The 23,314-nt window shown below is 38.5% G+C and overlaps 1 protein-coding gene across 1 annotated transcript in view; it reads right to left on the reverse strand.

The window, feature by feature from the left end:
* The window catches only part of EGF (epidermal growth factor), an 89,190-nt gene that overhangs the window by 37,416 nt on the left and 28,460 nt on the right, over positions 1-23,314 (reverse strand). The window contains 7 exon segments of the mRNA XM_065907230.1: positions 2,305-2,453; positions 5,834-5,970; positions 7,081-7,206; positions 8,198-8,320; positions 16,129-16,167; positions 16,170-16,250; positions 17,300-17,425. Coding sequence (XP_065763302.1) covers positions 2,305-2,453; positions 5,834-5,970; positions 7,081-7,206; positions 8,198-8,320; positions 16,129-16,167; positions 16,170-16,250; positions 17,300-17,425 — 781 coding nt within the window.

Consider the following 23,314-nt stretch of genomic DNA (forward strand, 5'->3'; position numbering starts at 1 on the left):
CTGCTTTTTTTTTTTTTTTAACTTGGTTAAGAGTTACTATATAATCTAATATCACAAGCCAGGAATCCCAGTTATTTAAATCAAATTTCTAGCTATTATCAAGGTTTTCAAACTATAAACCTCTCATTTCCAGACAAATTAAAGGTTTTCTCTTAGCAGCTGCCTTTAGAGGGAAGAGGACTTGAGAAGGGCTTGTTATTACTCAAGTCAATGAACTAGGGGATTTGAGGTCTGACACTCCAGGATAGGGTGGCGCTTGTCCATCTCCTGGAGGCACTGCCTTGGCAGTGGGTACCACACCACTATTAATCAAACACGTAAAATTAGAGGTGCCATGCGAATGTGAGAAATGTGAGGAGACCCAGCATCCTTGGAGAGTCCAAAAGTGGCTGACATCTGCTGTCCTGATCAGCGTTTCTGAGAACAGCAGTGTAGAAGCTCTATCATTATGCACAGGTAACATTTTAAATGTCCTTTTAAGTAGGTTCAAAACAGAGAAGACCATTATTATGATTTTTATCACTATTACAACTGAAGTTGATTTTCCCTTGTTATATGACTCTGGGTCGAGCACATTTAATCAACCGTGGTTGTTGGAGGCAGCATATACCTATGATTATTAAAAACATAAGTTTTGGAAACGGTCGCCCTTGAGTTCAAATTCCAGATCCAATACTTGCTGGCTGCTTGACCTTGGGAAAGTTGTTTTGCCTCTTTGATTCTCATTTTTTTATTTTATTTTTAAGCTGTGGATATGAAAACTTACCTTTTGGGATGTCAATATGGATACAAAGCTCTTAGTGCAGTATCTGGTGCATTTCAGTTATTCAATAAATGAATAAATACAAAAGGAATAAAGAAATGGGATGAAGGTATGGCTAAATGAATAAGCAAATAAATGAACAGATGATTTAATTAAAATATACTCGGTCTGGACAGAGAAATACTGTATTATTCATAACTGAGCACCACATCATACATCTGGCTCATTTTTAAAAGCCCGTTTGTTTCCCATGGATTATCCAGGCCAAAAGAGGTTTTCTGGGACATAGACAACCTGCCCTGAAGCATTTAAACCCACTCCCTGGGACTTCCTCCTCTGTGTGGGGACCACTGATTTCAGAGGTGAAATGCCAGTTCATTCTCTCTTTTACTTTAACGTGGTTGCAGAGGTGCCAGAGGTTTGAGTTGGCCACCAGGTCGCTGCATGGCTTTAAGATCCTCTGAGACAGTGTCGCAGAGCATAGAGTCTCTAAGCCTCCCCCATGAGGGATTGTGATTGACTCTTTCTCACTCAGAAGCAGGAAGTGGGCTCTCATTAGCAAACACAAGAGACGCAGCCCCCTCTTTCCTCTCCCTCCTCCCCACCCCAACTGTTCCTGGGGCTCACACAGGACGGACACACACACACACACACACACACACACACACACACACACACGTGCAGCGGTGCTTCCTGCAGCCCCAAGAGCAGTGTGCCCAGAGGGCAGACACACCACAACTTCTCTCTGGTCCTGCTGTCTCCCTGCAAAGAGAAAACACACCATCTCTCCCCCCTGAAGAGGACTTTCCTCACAACTCCAGCATGAAGCGCTTGCTCACTCCTTCACGCTCATTCAAAAGAGCCAACATGTAGGTTCCAGCATGACTTGTCATTTGAATGTTGTACAACTTTGAATAAATCACTTAGCCCTTATGAGCTTTAGTTTCCACCCCCTCCCAACCTGTAAAATGAAGGGGAAGTTGATGGCTGAAGCCCCTTCCAGAGCCCCCTCTGGGAGCACCCACCTTCATTTGGCAATTATTTATGCATGACCTTATGATCTTTTTTGTACTGAGATTCAGACCAAGTGTTTGCATGAGTTTTCCTGTGTATATGCACTTTGTCTCCCTGGCTACACTAAGCTGACCAGAAACATGGAGCTCCCCATGCTCCTGTGTATCTTCCATGCCACCTGGGTAACAGCTGACCCACAGCAGAGCCTCAGAAAAAGCGTGTGGGTTGTATCCAGACAGGTTTTGCATTTCTCTGATATCAACAGCCTGAAGTGCAAAAACACACGCTGCTTTCTTGGTCCTCTATTCACCCTTAATGAAAGATACAATCTTTGATGAAAGGAGGAAGGTCCTGCTTGGTGGTGGGGAGGCGGGAGGGACTGTGGGCAGCACTGGGGCATCTTCCTCTGATGCCGGTCAGGGGACCAGCAATATCTTCCTGTTCTCCAAGTGAAGGATGAGGCCAACTGTATTACATGTCCCACCACTCCCACCCCATGTGACTTAACAACGAAAGAGGACACACGCCCTCTGTCTGTCCAGTAGAGTTTATGGCCAATCCAGTCAACAGCAAGACCTTCCGGTAAACCTACTTCTCCTTCGAGAAGTCTTTCTCACTGGGAACCATCTATTTTAGCTCTTTCTATCCACTTCAGGACTGTATGGGCAAAGTATATCTACAGAAAAGAACACAGGCATATAGGCTGATTTGTTTAAAAACTAAATGTGGAATATATACAAACAGGATTAGTAAATCTTTGTATCATACAGTATAATTATTCAGAGCTTGGCTTTGGAGACAGACGTACCTGGAACTGAACTCTCTCTCTGCAGCTTCCAAGATGTGTATAAACTTAAGCAAATTACTCCATGTCTCAGAAGCTCAGCTTCCTTATTGGCAAAATGGGAATAATGCTATCAAGTGCATTAATTATATATACACACACACACACACACACACACACACACACATATATCCTTAGCCTTGTGCCTGGCACATATTTCTATTGCAAGTAATTTGCTCATCTTTGATCACTGGTCAATAACAAAGCCATCATATTTAAACTCTAATGACTTCAACAGCCTGAAAGGGAGCAAAAACGAGCAGTTTAATGGGGGCTGTAAGCTGAGCTTTATCTTCCAGTGCTTCATCCACAGGACTCCACTTCACTGCAAGTCAGGGCACACAGCTTCATCTCCCTGCTTGGCATTTATTTGTTGCATCACCTTGGTTAAATCATTTTACTTATTTATATATTTTTAAAATTGAAGTATAGCTGATGTATGATGTTATATGTTGCAGGTATATAATACAGTGATTCACCATTTTAAAGTTTATGTTCCACTCAGAGTTATTATAAAATATTGGCTATATTCCCTGTGCTGTCCAGTATATCCTGTAGCTTATTTCACTTGCTACATAATAGTCTAAACCTCTTAGTCCTCTTCCCCTATATTGCCCCTCCCCGCTTCCCTCTCCCTACTCGTAATCACTAGTTTGTTGTTCTATATCTGTGAGCTTGCTTCTTCTTTGTTATTTTCACTAGCTTGTTGTATATTTTTAGATTCCAAATATAAGTTATATCATATAGTATTTTTCTTCCCCTGTCTGGCTTATTTTACTTAGCATCATACCCTCCATATCCATCCATGTGGTTGCAAATAGCAAATTCTCATTTTTTATGGCTTATTAGTATTACATGGTTTTATTTATTTATACCACATCTTTATTCATTCATCTGTTGATGGATACTTATTTGCTTCCATATCCTGACAATTGCAAATAATGGTGCAATGAATATTGGGGTGCATGTATCTTTTTGAATCAGTGTTTTTGGTTTTTTCTGATATATAGCCAGGAGTGGAATTGCTGGGTTATATTGCTGGGTTTAGTTTTAGTTTATTGAGAACTCTCCATACTGTTTTCCACAGTGGTTGTACCAATTTACATCCCCAATAACAGTGTGCATGGTTCATTTAAGTCATTTAATCTCAATTTTCTCAACTATAAAAATGACAAAATCAGACAAGATATTTGCTAAAGTTCCTTTCATCTCTAACAATATATAATTTCATTTTAAATAATCAGTTTTGTTCAACAGAACATACCCTGCAAGTACAAAGTTCCTTTTCAGTTTAGTATGCAAATTATCAAACAGGTACAAGAATAAAAAGTTGCTATGAGTGGCTGACAATTTAATGATAGCATATGTAGAATATTAACTGTGAGTACATATATGTACATAAACTCATCATCAATAATGAGAATATTCATAAAATAATTAAATAATGAGCTATCATCTTTCTGAATAAAATAGAAAAGGTTCTATTCCACAATTCAAAAATGGGTACTTCTTATATTAAAAAATAATTCTAGTGCTCTGCTTCACCGGCTTAAGTGTGTACATGTATCATCTGGGGAATCTTGTTAAAATGCAGATTCTGATTCAGTGGTCAGGGGTGGAGCCTGAGAATCTGCACTTCTAAAAAGCTCCAGGTCATGTTGAGGTCACTGGTCCAAGGACCACAGTTTGAGAAGCAAGAAGATGGGACCATTATCAAAGAAATGAAAAAACATGCATAATTCATATGATTTAGAGTTCATTTTAGGTTTTCTTGTTCACCTCATTGTAAAAATTACTGATTGTGTGAAAAAAAATAATTTGATAATAAATGAATCTTGAGCTGATTCTATGAATTTTTTTCCTGTTAATATAATTATTCTATGGAGTTACATAGATTCAGTTCATAGAAAAGAAATAATTATTTGCTAGTGTTAAATCACTATACTTCTATTTGCAAAAATAGTTATATTTGGCTACCAATTCATATCGATTAAACACAGAATCAATTTACTTCACTCTGTCTCTTTTGGCTGCTTACTAGAATGCTTCAGATCAGAAAAAAACAGAAGCACAAAGTTAAAAAATTCTAGGAACAAAAGCACCATCTAGTAATAACTAAATCATTATGGAGAGAGGTTAATAACTGTATAACTTCATCAATATTGAGTGATTAATTTTCAAAAAACACACTCTAACATGTTGTTTCAAGCACATTCTAATCTAGCACAAAGATAACTAAGAAATTAAAGACCAAGTAGCTGATTGGGTTGATAATTTAGAACTTCTAATGTTTAAAATTATGCAAATAACATCTTAGATTGCCATTCACACATGGACTGTAGGACTTACGTTTCTTGATTTTCATAATCAGGTCACCAAATTCCTTCCCTGATGAGTGTTAGTGACTCAATCATGTCTGACTCTTTGTGACTCCATGGACTGTAGCCTGCCAGGCTCCTCTGTCCATGGAATTCTCCAGGCAAGAATACTGGAGTGGGTAGCCATTTCCTTCTACAGTGGATCTTCCCCACCCAGGGATAGGACCTGGGCCTTCTGCATTGCAGGCAGATTCTTTACCATCTGAGCCACCAGGGAAGCCCTCCTTCCCTTAAGGCCATGTACTAAATGCAAATTAGTAATCCATACTTACTATGCTGTATCCCAACCTCCTACTTCTCCCAAAACATAAATAAATCAAAACCTATTTATGGCACTCCTCTGGTGTGTACGGTACTGTGCTAGCTTCCTATTCTCACCTCCAAAGAGGAAGCTAAACCCCAGATTCTGTTTAAATCATCCCCAAAGCTGAATCATAGTAAGGACCAGGGTTGGTTGCTTGTTTAGTTGCTAAGTCATGTCTGACTCTTGCAACCCCAGGGACTATAGCCTGCCAGGCTCCTGTGCCCATGCGATTCTCCAGGCAAGAATACTGGACTGGGTTCCTTCTCCTGGGCAGATAGATTCCCAACCTAAGAATCAAACCTGGGTCTCCTGCATTGCAGGGAGATTCCTTACTAACTGAGCTACACAGTTTATGGTAACAGAATCACCTTTAAAATTTTCTCAAGTGATTTTCAAAGATCATTTAAATTTTTCTTTGCCTAATCATTCCAAGCTTTGTAGTGGATTTTCAAGTAGCCCAAGTAATCTTTTATGATAAAAATCCTCTATTCTATCCTTAAAGCACAGCTGTTCAAGTAGCAAAATCATACCTTATTTTCCACAGAGTCATGATCAAAGGCAAAAAGCATTCCTATTTGTTGGTGGAGCAGGGTTCCATAATCTGTTCCATCAAAATGCATGTATCGAATATCTTGATAATTGGCAAACAGCAAAAACGGCGGTGGTCCTAATAACCAAATTTGAATATGGCAACATTTAAAATAAGCCTTGGAACCCACAAGGCACTTCGGACTCCTCCCATTCATTGTGCCCTCTTCCTTAATTCCTGCAGTACTTGTTTTCTTCATTTCCCACCAGCGTTGTGGTACCTTAAGACAGGCAAAAGGACTGCCTTTTCCATGAGTTGACATATGGTCAGAATTTTATCACTGGATTCCTCCCTGCCTATGTGTCTGCTTTTCAAATGCAAATTACTTCTAGAAAGACACAGACACAGTATTAAGTAACAAATATCTCAGCTAAATGATGCAAGTCTTATGCTGTAATCTCCTTGATTCACACATATTGAAACATTAATATTATCAGATTGTATTGATTCATGTCCAAATAAATTCCCTTCTCTAGACTGGACACTTTTTAAATGGAGGTAACACTGTGTGAGTTAATTACAAGACCCTTCATAATTTCAGAGCTCAGGTTATGCTATATTAACTGAGAAGTTAAGACTATTGGAGTCTGAGTAAGGCAAGCTCTGCAGGTTCATCATTTACGTTACCCCAGATTACAGGCATAATGAACCTCAGGAGAGATTATGTCAATTTGGGATAAATCCAGGATTTCCAAGGCTATTGAAGGACATGAGGGGTGTAATATTAGAAGATGAAAAAATAGCTGGGCCACACAACTTCATATTTAATGTTGTCATGGAAAGGACAGAACTTGTCAAAGTATTATGATTATTACATTTACGGGAGAGATGAAAATCAAATCAATCAACAAAAATTTATTAAATGCCTCTTAACTATAAAGCATTTTAAGACTGCTCTTATTCTGGTTATGACTTTCATATATACTGGAATGCCATACTTGATGTTATAGCAAATCTTTGCTTAAAGTTAATTAACTTCAAAATGTTTCTCAAACACATAATTATTATTTATGCAATAATAACTTATGTTATTTATACTTATGTGATCTGTTTTCAATTTCCAAAAATAAAAAAAAAATTCAACTGCCTATGCAGAAGTCAAAAGCAATTTAACACTTTCTAAACTAAATGGCGTTTTTCACATAACCTTCTTGCAGAGACACACTTTTGAATGTTCACAGCACTAACCTGAAGGTCTACAGCTCTTTTTGTCCAGCTGTAGGTCATACCCAGGAAGGCAGCCACATTTCCAGGATACTGGGCTGAGAGGGGTGCAGAGCTGGCTACATCCACCGTTATCAGGTGATGAATAGCCTACAAAAAGCAACTCCTTGGTAATGATGCTATGTCACTCAAGAATACATCAATTTTTCCTCAAAATATTGAGGTGAACCAAATATACGTTGATTTTTAAGACCATTTCCATTGTAACAGTCATTCATACTGTTACAATCAAGTTTATTTTTCAGAGATTAGGAGGAAAATGTCATTGTACCCTATTTCCCTATAACCTGACACTGTGACTGTTAAACCTTCACATCCCAGTGACCCTTGCCTTCTTGCTCTATCACTGAGTTTGTGAACAAGTACTCTAGTAGCTGACTGGAATAAGTAGTATGTTTTGATGAGTTTGGCAGCTGGTCTAATTCTTCTGGCATGTACGCTAAGTCACTTCAGTCATGTCCAACTCTTTGAGACTATATGGACTGTAGCCTGCCAGGCTCCACTGTCCATGGGGTTCTCCAGGCAAGAATACTGATTAACATAATTTTTTCTCCCTCACATTTTTGGACTCTTGACTTCTTTTGCCCTTTTTGTTTAAAAAACGTTACACGTAACTCATCTGCTAACTTTGAGTTATAACCTTCGCTCTACATACTTAAGTCTCTATGAAGATGAAAGTAGGAGATAGTCCTAGGTACACACAACGGGCAAAGCACTCCATATCCACCATCTTGTTTAATGCTGGCCACAAATCCAGAAGGCAGGTATCATTTACCTCTACAGATGAGCAAACGGAGACCAAAAGAAGGCAAGAAACTAGTCCAGAACGGTACTGCTAGTATCTGATAACACTGCCTCAGAGCTGTCTAGCGTCAAAGCTCTGGCTTATAGCTACTACACTATGCTCTCTAAAAACAAGAAACAGACAGAAATCTTAGTTAATTCATATGTTAATCCATTATGTAAATATATTTCAATGTATAATGTTGGGAAATCTGTTTTCCTTTGTCAGTAGTTGTGATTTTTAGGTATCAGTTAGAAAATAAATGTTTTCAAACAAACAATAGCTAAACAAGCTTACCACTGCATGTTTTTCCATCTGTGTCAAGCACTGAGCCTTCAGGACAGAAACGTATGGGACCGTCTGATGTCAGAACACAGTCATGACTGCATTCAGACACATTGCTTGGGCAGGAAATTAACTCTAATGAATGAAAAATAAGATCAAAATTAATGTTAAATCAGATTTATGGAAATTCAGTAAAATCAGTTGCTAACAAAAAAATGATCTCCTGAAAAGAATAAGTTAAATAAAGACTGAACGTTTATGAGTTGTTATGGTAATGGAAATATAAAAATAAAGAAAAAATTCCAAATCTAAAGCAAATTAACAAAAGACTTCTGATTTTGGAAAAATGTCTTGTTTCCTCCAAGTTTCTCTTCTGTCAAATATTATTTTTAAGTTATTAGTCATTAAAATTCCAAAATATTTTAGATAGAACTTGGGCAAATGATTCTCAAGTTCACCTAGAAAACAAATCATATGGCTATGAAAAATAAAAACATCATGTGACTATCATTAGATGAAAGAAGAGAATGAGAGGCCGTAAATAAATATCAAAATGTATCATAAAGGTACAATAATTAAAACAGTTGGTAATGTGTAAAAATAGATCATGAGGATAATAGAATCAGATAGAAAGTTCACCTTAGAAAAGACTCAAGTACAGATAATAATATAGTATGTGATAGAGTTATTCTAAGTCACTGAGCATATGGAATATCATCCAGTAAATGGTAAATAAATGAGTAATGATATGGGGCAAAAATTAAATCCCTGTACTACACCACACATCAACATGAATTCTAAGTAAATCAAACATTAAAATGTAAAATATATACCATAGAAGTTCTAGAAGTTTGGACAATCAAGTGAGATCATGTGTGTCCTGTTTGGCATATAAAGAACTCTGTAACATATTAACATCATGCACTTAAGTACAGCTGCTCACGGGTAAACCATACGGCGTTAGAAGAAGGGCGAGTTCCATAAACAATCACAAAGGTGGCAGGTAATTTCCAAGAAATTCATTACCATTCATCCATTATTCTGTACCTCATTTGATAAGACATATGACACTTAAACATCTGTGAAGCAGTATTTTTTTTTTGATACACTGACTTTTAAGACCTTAGTTGCCAGAAAACAGGGCCAAATCAGGCCCTGTGGCAATAGAGGCACGAAGTCCCTTACCACTGGACCACCAGGGAATTCCCACATAATTTTAAACCTTTGTTTCTACTTAGCTATGTTAGCAGATTCAACAAGAAACCTATAAGAAGTTATTTGAATATGTAATCCTAAACTTGAATTGAGAATATCCATATAAACTCATATTTCTCTTTTTAAAAAGTGCTTTCCTAATTTTGATGCCCCCAAAACCCTCAAAACAATAACTAACTTTGTAGCGAATTATGTTATTTAAAACAATTTCTTGTTAAAAGGAAGCTGTAGCCTTGAGAGATTGCTGATTCTAGGTCTAAAACATAACACATATAAGACAAGACAGGAAAATATGTCCTGCCAGGTAAGAGAAAACTATCAAAGATTGCTGGAATCTGGAATCCATTTGAAGAGTCTCCCATCAGCCAAGAGGAAACAATTTGCTCACTGGTAAGCATAACAACTGCATTGAATTGAAACATATAAAAAATGTTAAAAATTCAGGAGTTCATAATGATACTTACAAAAAAATTCCCAAAGTCCTTCTACGAAGACACTATCACCCTGATGCCAAAACCAGACAAAGACACTACCAAAAAAGAGTTACAGGACAGTATCTTTGATGGATATAGATGCAAAACTCTTCAAGAAAGTATTAGCAAGCTGAATCCCACAACACACACAAAAGATGATCAAGTTGGTCACCATGATCAAGTTGGATTCATTTCAGGGTCACAAGGATGGTTTAGAATATATAAATCAATAGATGTGATACACCACATCATCAAAAGAAAGCACTAAAATTATATGATGCAGAAAAAGCATTAGATAAAATTCAATATCCATTCATGATAAAAACTCTTGTAAAAAGTGGATATAGAAGGAACATATCGCAATAGACATGACAAAGCACAGCCAGTATAGTGGTGAAGAGCTGAAAGCCTTCCCATTAAAATATGGAACAAGAGGATGTCCACTCTCACCACTTCTAGTCAACACAGTATCGGAAGTCCTAGCCACAACAATCAGACAAGAAATAAAAGGTATCTGAATTGGGAGTATAGAGGTAAAACTGTCAATATATGCAGATAGCACGATACTTTATATAGGAAACCCTAAAGACACCACACAAAAGCTATTAGAACCAATAAATAAATTTGTTACAAGACTAATATACAGAAATCTCTTCCATTTGTTTATACTAATGATGAAATATCAGAAAGAGAAAGTTTAAAAAATCAATACCATTTATAATTACATCAGAAAAAAAATATGTAGGAATAAACCTAAGCAAGAAGGTGAAAGACTTATTTGCTGAGAATAATAAAACATTAGCAAAGAAGACCAAAGGTGATTCAAGGAAATGGAAAGATACCCCATGATCTTAGATTGGAAAAATTTTAACAATATTGTTAAAATGTCCAATCTACTGAAAGTAATCTACAGATTTACTGTGATCTCTATCAAATTACCCATGGTGGTTTTCATAGAACTAGAACAAATAATCCTAAAATTTACTTGGAAACACAGAAGACCCAGAATTGACAAAGCAGTCCTGAGGGAAAAGAACAAAGCAGAAGGCACAATCCCTCCAGATTTTAGACAAAATACTACAAAGCTACAGTAATCAAAACAATGTGGTATTAGCACAAAAACAGACATGGGTCACTGGTGCAGAATAGAGCCCAGAAATACACCCACATACCCGTGGTCAATTAGTCTTTCACAAAGGAAGCAAGAACGTACAATGGAGACAAGACAGTTTTTTCAGCAAGTGGTGTTCACGTGTAAATCAGTGAAGCCAGAACACTCCCTCACACCACACACAAAGATAAAAACAACATAAAGACTTAAATATAAGACATGACATTACAAAACTCCTAGAAGGGAACATAGCAAAAACATTCTCTGACATAAATTGCATCAATGTTTTCTTAGGTCAATCTCCTAAGGCAAAAGAAATAAAGGCAAAAATAAACAAATTGGGCCTAATTAAACTTACAAGTTTTACACAGCAAAGGATACCATAAACAAAACCAAAAGACAACAAGCATTGCTGGTAAGGATATAAATTGATGCAGCCAGTATGGAGGTTCCTTAAGAAGTGAAAACTAGAGTTACCGTGTGTGTGTGTGTGTGTGTGTGTGTGTGTGTGTGCTTAGACGTTCAGTTGTGTCCAACTCTTTGCATGGCTCAGATGGTAAAGTTACCATATGATTCAACAACTCCACTACAGGATGTATATCCAGAAAAACCAAAAGCTCTGATTCAAAAAGACACATGCACTCCAATGTTCATAGCAGCACTATTTGCAATAACTGAAAAATGGAAGCAATCTAAGCGTCCAGTAACAGATGAATGAATGAAGAAGATGCGAGATGTGTATACAATTGAATATTCAGTTCAGTTCAGTCGCTCAGTCGTGTCCGACTCTTTGAGACCCCATGAATCGCAGCACGCCAGGCCTCCCTGTCCATCACCAACTCCCAGAGTTTACTCAAACTCATGTCCATCAAGTTGGTGATGCCATCCAGCCATCTCATCTTCTGTCTTCCCCTTCTCCTTCTGCCCCCAGTCCCTCCCAGCATCAGGCTCTTTTCCAATGAGTAAGCTCTTCCCATCAGGTGGCCAAAGCATTGAAGTTTCAGCTTCAGCATCACTCCTTCCAATGAACTCCCAGGACTGATCTCCTTTAGGATGGACTGGTTGGATCTCCTTGCAGTCCAAGGGACTCTCAAGAGTCTTCTCCAACACCACAGTTCAAAAGCATCAATTCTTGTCAGCTTTCTTCACAGTCCAACTCTCACATCCATACATGACCACTGGAAAAACCATAGCCTTGACTAGACAGACCTTTGTTGGCAAAGTAATGTCTCTGTTTTTTAATATGCTATCTAGGTTGGTCATAACTTTCCTTCCAAGAAGTAAGCATCTTTTAATTTCATGGATGCAGTCACCATCTGCAGTGATTTTGGAGCCCAAAATAATAAAGTCAGCCACTGTTTCCACTATTTCCCCATCTATTTCCCATGAAGTGATGGGACCAGATGCCATGATCTTAGTTTTCTGAATGTTGAGGTTTAAGAAAACTTTTTCACTCTCCTCTTTCACTTTCATCAAGAGGCTTTTTAGTTCTTCACTTTCTGCCATAAGGGTGGTGTCATTTGCATATCTGAGGTTATTAATATTTCCCCCAGCAATCTTGATTCCAGCTTATGCTTCATCCAGCCCAGCATTTCTCATGATGTACTCTGCATATAAGTTAAATAAGCAGGGTGACAATATACAGCCTTGACATACTCCTTTTCCTATTTGGAGCCAGTCTGTGTTCCATGTCCAGTTCTAACTGTTGCTTTCTGACCTGTATATAGGTTTCTCAAGAGGCAGGTCAGGTGATCTGGTATTACCATCTCTTTCAGAATTTTCCACAGTTTATTGTGAGCCACACAGTCAACGACTTTGGCATAGTCAGTAAAACATAAATAGATGTTCTTCTGGAACTCTCTTGCTTTTTCAATGATCCAGCGGATGTTGGCAATTTGATCTCTGGTTCCTCTGCCTTTTCTAAAATCAGCTTGAACATCTGGAGGTTCACAGTTCACATAATGCTGAAGCCCGGTTTCGAGAATTTTGAGCATTACTTTACTAGTGTGTGAGATGAGTGCAATGTGCAGTAGTTTGAGCATTCTTGGGGATTGGAATGAAAACTGACCTTTACTCAGCCATAAAAAAGAATGAAATAATGCAATTTTTAGCAACATGGATGGACCTAGAGATTATCATACTAAGTAATTCAGACAAAGACAAATATGTGATATCACTTATATATGGAATCTAAAAACTAGTACAAATGATTTTATTTAAAAAACAGAAACAGATTCACAGACATAGAAAACAACTTAGGGTTACCAAAGGGGGAGGGCGGGTAGGGATAAACTGGGAACATGGGATTAACAGACACACACCACCATATATAAAATAGATAAACAGAAAGTATAGAGAATTGTATTTCATATGTCAATACACAAGAAACAATAATAGAAAAGCATTTTTAAAAAAGTAATGTAGATATATACATATATGTGCTTAGTCACTCAGTCGTATCCAACTCTTTGGGATCCCAGGCTCCTCTGTCCATGGAATTCTCCAGGCAAGAATACTGGAGTGGGTTGCCATGCCCTCCTCCAGGGATCTTCCCAACTCAGGGATCAAGCTCAGGTCTCCACATTGTAAGCGGATTCTTTACTGTCTGAGCTACCAGGGAAACCCATATACATATATATGTATAAGAGAATCACTTAGTTAAACACCTGTAACTAAACAATATTGCAAACCAACTATACTTCAATAAAAAATAAAATTAAAAAACCTATCAGCCACCTTTGAAAGGTGTTAAAGGACCAACCCATTATTCTAAATAAAGAAAAAAATTCAAGACTTATACTGCCTCAACTATAAGAATCATAACTTGAAGTAACCAAATAGATAATGAGAGTACATTTTCTTTATAAAAGTATTATAATAAATAATTTAAAAGAAATATAAGAACTAGATATCACTATTTCATCAATTCCTTGATGAAATAACGGGTCCAGGAAATGAGTGTTCATGGCTGCTACAATCATTCCCTGAAAGATGACTAGGCTCTTTCTTGCTCCCAGCCATGTGGCAGCTGCTCTTGGTTGGAGGCAGTCCCACACCAATGGCAGAAAAATAGTGGTCCAAAAGAAGACAAAAAAGTTCCTGAAGTCGATCAGTTCTAGGCTCCCACTTGTTATAAAAAGTGGAAAGTAGGTGCTGCAGATACAAGCAGACTCTGAAAATGTTCAGATAAGGTAAGAAGAAATCAGTCATCCTCACCAACAAATGCCAAATGCCCAAAACAGATGGAAATCTGAAATAGAGTACTGCACCATATTGGTCAAGACTGGTGGCTACCACTCCCGTGGCAATGATAATGAATTGGGAACAGCATGCTGAAAATCTACAGTATGTATGTCACCGGCAAAGCCCACAGGGGTCCTTGGAGGTGCTGGGGGCGGGGATAAGATAGAATCTAGGTAATAAGGTCTAACCTCTTCTTTGGGTTTATCAGATGGAACAGTGGTAAAGAATCTACCTGCCAAGCAAGAGATGTGGGTTCGATCCCTGGTTTGGGAAGATGTCCTGGAGAAGGCAATGGCAATGCACTCCAGTTTTCTTGCCTGGAAAATCCCACGGACAGAGGAACCTGGCATACTACAGTTCATGGGGTTGCAAAGAGCCAGGCATGACTTAGCAAATGAGCACAAACACAACCTCTTCTTTGAGCTGGTTTTTTTTTTTTTTTCAGTTGCCTGTAGGGGTCCTTGTGCACAACACATGACATTAGGGTTCCCAGTGAAGAACTACTGTGCCTGACACTGCAGCTCCCTGGACTGCAGGGGACCACATGCAGAAGCACTGTGTTCAACATCTCAATTCAACATGGTAGAGACAGGCCGTGTACACAGACCCTAAGACCAGCAGAGAGAGCTGGAGTGGGAGCACTATACCAGCCAGGGGGCCCAATGGAAACTCTACCCCCTACCCTGCTATTGAGAACCCTATAAAGCAGCCCTGCCTATTGGGGGAGTCGGTACTAGGCAGGTGAGGCTCACATTTCTCTAATCTCTGATCAAATAAGGCTTTCCTTTGCTGCTGAACCAAACTAGACAGATAGTGATAGTGAAGTCGCTCAGTGGTGTCTGACTCTTTGCAACCCCATGGACTGGGGTCTACCAGGCTCCTCTGTCCATGGGATTCTCCAGGCAAGAATACTGGAGTGAGTTGCCATTTCCTTCTCCAGGGGATCTTCCTGACCCAGGGATCGAACCCAAGTCTCCCGCATTGGAAGCAGAAGCTTTTAACCTCTGAGCCACCAAGGAAACCTGCTGAACCAAACTAGGTCTCTTTCTATTGACATTAGTGATGCTGGGCAGGAGGACTTTTGTGGGGACTGACTGAAAAGGGTTGACAACATGCACGCTGGTTATTATTGACCCAGGTGATTCTGATATCACTAGAAGAATGCCAGAATGAACTGGTGCAAAGTAAATTGTGCATATTTTTTCTTCAGTAAAACTGTCCAGAGTTTAGAACAAATGCGAAAAAGAGAAACAACCAGATGTTATGTGTCTCCTGATGGAAGTGTAAATATACCAATGAAGCATTATTGTCAAAATTGCAAAGTCTAACCTGATCAAGACTGCAGATCTAGCTACAAGTGTTCAGAAGGACAGAGACATCATAGAAGTATGTTCAGTAAAATCTAGAGTATGAGAAATTCTGCAGGAAAAAAATAGTTTCTTCAGTAAATACTTGCAAGGGGGAAAAAAGAAGAGAAAGAATCTGTAGGGTAAAAGAGAGAGAGGTATTAACCTAACACAGCACAAGGAACTTGTCTGCATATTTAGCCAAACAAATCAACTACTTAAAAAATCTTTTTAAGATAACTTGAAAGCAGTGTTTTAGATGTAATAGTGTACTATGATTATATTTTTAACATGCTTATCTTTTAGCGATATATAATGAAATATAATAAAATATAGATAAACAAACAGTAAAATATATAAGTACATGCTTAATGGAGGTTTTGATTTAACAGACCAGGTAGTGTCTGGTCACTTATGTTTTAAAAAAACAAACCAAAATAAAGCCCCAAGTTAATTCTGAAATATACTATTGATCAAGGGCCACCAACCCAAACCATAGCCATATTATAAACAGTGAAAATGGAGGAAATAAAGCAGTTAACACTTGTGACTTACGGTGACACCGTTTCCCATCAGGAAGCAGACCATACCCCTAGGACATGTGCAGTAACAGGATCCAGGGATACTTTCACAGCCCTCTGTGCAGCCATGATTCTGAAAAGCACACTCATTGACATCTACACCACGACAACAGTGAAACAGTCAGAAGGTAATTTTTGAAAATAAATTGTAGTATCATTAATATGTCAGCAATAAATAGGGTATCTCACACCTCTATCTGCTCTGACTGACTGTAGCAAGACAGTTTTTCCTACCCTAACAAGGGGTGAAAGAAAGTCAGTTCAATTATCCTGAAAGCCACCCTTTAAACTCTCACAGTTTATTCTTTCAAATATAGATTTTCATGTTAGAATTACTCTTGGGATAAAGTAGCACTAGTTCTCCTGAAAAGATATAGCCATTTAAGAAAGGACCATGGAAAGTTCTTGACAAGGACAAGACATCCCATGCTCTGCTCTTCAGCCTCTCAATACTGACAGGGGCCCTTTACCTGAACGTGGGAACATTCCCCAGCAGTTCTATTCTGGCCAAAATCCAGCCTTCCAGATCACCGATCTACACAATGGCTGTCATCTACTGGTCCCATGTAAGCAGGGGGCCACAATTAACAGGCAGACCCCAGGTTTACCTGAAGTCTCATCCCAACTAATTCCACCGAATGCTTTTTGTCAGTACTTTGCTGGCCCTCTGAGAAGGGACACACACAGTATTTCTCCCTAGGTTCATCACATTGGGTCTGGAGTCTCAAAACAGGAAAAGCCTAGTATAACCGGCCCCGGTACAGCCTCTCAAGATTCCGACCAAACGGTTACACGATGAGATGTGGGAATCACGTACTCTGAGGATCTCTTACGAGAACTAAAAAACTTGACAATACTGACATTTTGCACATCGTCAAACCAAACCCACGGAGGTCCACTCAGAGAATTCCTGCCTTATATTCATGCCTGAGTAGCCTCTGAAAGTATTTGATCTAGGAACAGAAGATATAAAGGAAAACTGAAAGTGCTACAAAGGCTTTAAAATTGGGAGGGGGGAATAACATTCCTTTTCTGGGGGGAAAAGTAGGAGAAAATTTGAGTTTGGTTTCACATTGAGGATCTTGATGACCCACTGAAGACCAGCCACTGGCTAAGCTGAGCTGAACTTGCTCATCACAGATTACCTTCACAGTTCCTTCCATCTTGGCTTAAAGTGTATCCCTCTGCTCACGTGCACACTTGGGACATAGGCTCTTGCTCACACATGCTGCCGCTGTAGTTACCTTTCTTCAGTTTGCAGAGTTTCTGATCTAAAAGAGAAGACAGTTAATTTGGAGCAGAGGTATGTTTTGACAGGAATACTACATGATCCCTGCCTGGTTCTTAAGAACTCTAATCTTCCTGCGATGTCAGCAGGAGTGTTGTTTCACAGTGGTGGCGCTGCTCTAGGGTCAAACCACAGCCCAGATTACTCAGCATTCCAAAGCTCATTTATTTCTCTAATTGTACTCCTCCTATAGTAGCTCTCAGGATGAACAAAGTGAAATCGTTAGTAGCTCAGGCATGTCTGGCTCTTTGCAACCCCGTGGACTGTAGCCTGCCAGGCTGCTCTGTCCATGGAATTCTCCAGGCAAGCACAAGTGGGTTGCAATGTCCTTCTTGAGGGGATCTTCCTGACCCAAGGACTGAACCCAGGTTTCCTGCATTGCAGACAGATTCTTTACTGTCTGAGCAAACAGGGAAGTCCTAGTTCTCAGGTTAGGACATACAATTAAATGGAAATATCATTCCTTGGGTTATAAACACTAAGCACAACTTAATAGCTTTAACTTTTTGACCTTCTTTTGTGAAAATATGTATTTATGTATTTATTTTTAAAAACAAGGCAAAAAACAAGTGTTTTTGTTTTTCTGATGCTATTTCTTATTGAAAATGCTGAAAATGAAGTTATCTGTTTAAGAAGCACAAAAGCTACAAAGTTAAGAACACATTTTCTTAAGTATAATATTTACAGGTCAGATCTATATCTATTTTTAGGGTCATAATGTAAAGAACAGCATCTTTCAGACAATATATTCCATTGCCATACGTCATATCCTCAAATTTCTGCGTTTATAACTGCCAGCATTCCTTGTTTCATAAAATAGCCCAGGGTGAGTAGTAAAATGTGCTCAGTGAGGTAGGTGCTTGGGTTAAATTAGCCAAATACACTGAACAACAAATGGCCCACTTGGTACCTTTGGTTATCAGAGTCATGGGCTAAACTGGCAACACATATATCCCTATTCACAATTTGCTCATTTTTTTTCCTGCCAATTGCAATGACTTTATGAAATACTATGGGATAAGTTTGAGTTAGAGGGCAGCTCTCAAGGTGCATTTTGGAGGCCAAAGCTCTGGTAATAGGTGACGGCAGGGGAAGAGGATTTGGGCCATGGACCAGGAGTCCTGGTATAATTGAGATCAGTGACAGCCTGAGTAATGTGAGGAGCCAAGGACCTACGAAAAGGACCACTGAAAACCCAGCCTTCTGTGAAAGAAACAAGCCAAAGAAACAAGTCAGCGAGAGCCTATGCTTGGCAGTGTGAGGCCTAAGCTGTCCTCCGTGTAGGTTTGTTTCCTTGGTCTGTTCATCGATTAGTATTTAGAATGATGGCACCTAACTCTGACTCTGCCCCTTTCCTTCTACTTCAAGTTACTAAACACATTCCTTGACCAACAAGCCATCACACATGCATATGTCACTAAGCTGTGTCCAACTCCTTGCAACCCCACAGACTGTAGCCTGCCAGGCTCCTCTGACCATGGGATTCTTCAGGCAAGAGTACCGGAGTGGGTTGTCATTTCCTTCTCCAGAGGATCTTGCCAACCCGTGCATGGAACTCAGGTCTCCTGTATGGACAGGCAGGTTCTTTACCCCTGAGCCACTTGAGAAGCCCAAAGCATCACACGTTGAAAACATAGTCTTGTCCACTTGAAAATGTTTCTAATGTACATCGAGGTCTCGTGGGGGGCATGTCACCTTCTAGAGATTCTGACCTGATAAATGAAGGGAAAGGATCATCTTCACCAGAATCTAGAACAACTCTGAAGGTAGGAGTCTTCACAGCACACTTTAAGAAACACTGGCCTAATATGCTAAGGGAACACCCCACTTTCACCTAGGTTACCGACACCTCTTTTTAGCTAATCTGTGTTATTTCTTTGGTTATTTTAAACTTGTTTACTCAGATCTCTTGATAGAATTAAATGCACAATATTTCTGATTATTTAATACTACTGCAATACTGCCTACTAAGTCAGGTAAGATTTACACAGAATAGTTTTGGATATTGATTCCAAAATTTTTGTTTCTTGTCCACAGTTTTTATGCCAATTACACATTTAGTTACATTGTTCTTCATGATCCTATATGCTTCACATATCAACATTTTAATTAAGAAAATTAAGAACCAAATGACCCCAGTTTTTTAAGTAAGTGACTAAAGTCAGAAACTCGAGGACGTATTAGAGACAAAATGTACCTACTTCAATTTCTAAAAAAGAGCATGTGATTGTTTTAACTGTACTTTTTATAATATTTACAAGTGAAATTCAACAAAAATCCAGCAAGGTCTGATTCAGCCTTTTAATAGCACCGAAGTGCTACCACTTTCTTGAGGTAACAAAAAATTGAGGGATCATGCTTCCTGTAAATATCTTTTATAAAAATCTTTCCAAACCAAGCAAGATAGATGACCACTGCACTTAAGAGTTGGGAAAACTGAGTTCTGTCTCAGTTCTGCTTTTACTTAAAATCGCTTTATCTCTTTGACTTCAGTTTCCATAGATAGCCCCTGAAATCTCTCACTGAAAAAAACATTGTGGTTCTATACCATAATCAGATGTTTGCTGTAAATTCCTCTAAGTTTACATCTTTAAACATTCTCAAACTTCAATTACTGCTTATAAATGTTAAGGGATATTAAAACTGTCTTATGAAGAAAACAGTGAGTGTCTAGGATACAGGAAATTGCTCTTTCATCTAGATCCATTATTATTTTTCTCTTTTTTTCTTCTACTTTTCTATTCTCTCTTACCTGCTCTCCTACGTGTTCTTATCATCACTGACATTGCCATTATCATCACAATTATATATGTATATATATGTGCATATATGTATCTCTTTTTCATTAATCAATAAGCTTTTGAAGATATGGCATGTATCCCATTCACATATATAGTCCAAGTAGCACCTAACCTGGTGCCTTTTACCACACAGGGGTGCCATAAATATCTGGAATACATGCACAAAAATCAGTGCTAGTGAAACCTGCTTTAACTCCCTTCTTTGGTTTCTCCTTGAATATCCAGTCAACCTCAGAGTTAGAACTCAAACAGCACTCTTTTTACTATACCACAATGCTGATGGTTTTACTGATACTTATTAACAATATACATTATCATTCAGTGGTGAACATACTAGAAAAGCAATCACTATTCTACTCTGAATAGTTGTGCTAATGATGTGACCTGAATTCAGACACTCAACACCTAAAAGCCGTTTTAGGAAGTGGCAAAACAGAGGATTGAGAGCTGTATTTTGCTTAATCTCCTTAATCTTCTGCTGTTCTTTAGCCTCAAATTAGGTTGAAGCCAGCACTCAGAATGCTGCTGCTGACCTCAGATATCACCTCTCCCAGAGCTCAGCAGTGCGGCCTGATTACCTTTGAGATCAAATTAAAGCTCCTTAATCATGGAATTTAATGTCCACCCCCAACTGCGCCTTCAATAACTGCCCAGCACACAAGCCCTCATGAGCTTTGCTACAGCCAAGCAAACTATAGATTTTTACCTTGGCCCAGTTCTGAAACAACACACGTGGGATTCCCGAGCCTGCTTCTTTCCACTGATCACACCTTTTTCTCAACCTCAAATTCGGTGTCAGATTCACGTCATCAACAAAGCCTTTCCAGTCTTTTCCATCTGAAACAATTCACTTGAGTCATTCTTGTAACTAAATATTTAGCAACCCCAATGGTTACAAAATTTGAATAATGTTTTCATAACAAGTCCTTGAGCTGTGTAGAGCAATTATTGTCTTCATTTTACAGATTATGAAATAGTATCTTAAGGATCACATATAGATAATAAGGGGTAGGACTGGGACTTGAATTCCAGTCTTCTGTGATACACCCCATCTCTTTAATACAGATAACATGTATGTATGTGTACATGTATATATGTATACTTATGTGTATGTGTGTAGAACAATGGGTTTTATAGAAAAACACATTCATATTAGTGATATTATTTACTGATATATATCAGTTATTAGCATATTAACAGATGTTATACTATATTTTTATATAATATGTAAATTAATAGTACATAGTATATTTTTCCATAAATGTTCGTTATTTTTGTTTTATTTATTTATTGTCTATTTCGTTAGTGAGTTTCCTGAATCAATGGCTCACTCACCTTGCTCAAAAAACCTCCCAAACAGTATAATATAGGAGTTTTTTGTTAATAGAAAAGAAAGAGGAAGAAACAAGAAAGGTTATTCTGTGCTATTGCAATTCTTAATTATAGTAGAAAATCACTTAGCCAGAATTTAGCTACTTGGTATCATTATCCATCTAAACCTAAGAATCAGAAAGTAAACAAATCAACAGCCTCTGAGCAGTTAAAAAATAAATGCCTTTCACTCACAGAGGAGCCTTAACCAAAGGCCCACTCAGTCTTTGTGTATTTTAGACCTGTTTCCGAGGAGCTTGGCCAGCCCACAACATGATGATGGTGTGCAGGCCTCCACCCATCTCCTCCCCACCACTCCTCACTCCTCTCCACCCAAGGCAGGCTGGCTACATGATTCCAGAGTTCTTTCTTGCTGAGCCCAAACACAGCCTCGGCCCAGCACTGCAGACCTTAAGGGTTAGTTACTGGTCACTTTTCCCACCACTAGATGCCTCATGCCATGACTCTTCTTAAAGAAAGATGGCATAATTTAGAGTGTGAAATTTTGAGTGTGAAAATGATACCTGCAATGGATAAAAACGTCAAATATTTTTTACATCCTTGAATTTATAAAGATGCTTTAGAAAAATAAATAAATAAAAAGGTCACCTCTGGAGGATACACTAACACTTTATTCTGAACACAGATAAAGTAAGGGAAAGATTAAATCAAGCATTTAATTTACCCTTTTTAATAAAAGATGCTCCTCAGGGAAATCATATACCTGATTGCAAAAGTTCTTCAACTAATAAGGCAGTGATAGAATTAGAATGTCATTACTTCAATACTTTAATGAAAATGGCTCTAGACAATGATAATCAATAGCTTGTAAAGCCGTTATATGAAAGGCTGAGAGGAAACTCTACAACGGACTGACCAGGCTGGTAACACCTAAATCACTGGCCAATCTTTGAACATCACAAGGAGAATGGAGACCCACTCACTACATGCCCTCTGGTCCTCTTACCTGCGCGACCACCTATAAAGTACTCTTGCAAAAAATCTGAATCTGATCAGGCTTCTAGGCCAGAGGAACCAGTTTATACACAATCATGTTAAATGATACCATGGGGATAGAATCTGCAAAGTCCAGAATGTGGGGAATTCTAAGGGACAAGATCTGGATTCCTCAACAAACAAATGGCAGGGAAAAGCCTCAGAGAATAAACAGAGGCCACAGCGAGGCATATGGAAACCACCGAGAAGAGACAACAGCAAGAAAGATAGAAAAATGATAAAGAGCTATTCAAAATATTTAAAAGGCACTTCAAACGGCAGCCATTTGGTGTCAGGGCAAACTTGCATTAAAAACCTAGCTTTGCCTCACTCAAATCAGTCCTATTCTTGCCCCAGTGGTATGTAATCTTTGTAAATGTGATCCTTATCATTAGGCAAATATCTATAACTACCTATAAATGTTAGAAAGATATAGAAATCCATAATTTGCTGAGATTTCTAGAAGAAATAACAGATTTGGGTACTCAAACTGATAATTTAAACTACATGAAAACAGAGAATACAAGTGTAGGTGAGGATATGGAGAAACTGGAAACCCTGTGCTCTGTCAGTGGGAATGTAAAACGATGTAGTCACTGTGGAAAGCAGTGTCATGTGCCTCCAAAAAACTGAAAATAGAATTACCACGTGATCCAATAATTTGCGACTGACGATATGTTCATAAGAATTAAAAGCAGGGTCTC

The sequence above is a fragment of the Muntiacus reevesi genome, chromosome 16, assembly GCF_963930625.1.
Source record: "Muntiacus reevesi chromosome 16, mMunRee1.1, whole genome shotgun sequence".
Lineage (NCBI taxonomy): Eukaryota > Metazoa > Chordata > Mammalia > Artiodactyla > Cervidae > Muntiacus > Muntiacus reevesi.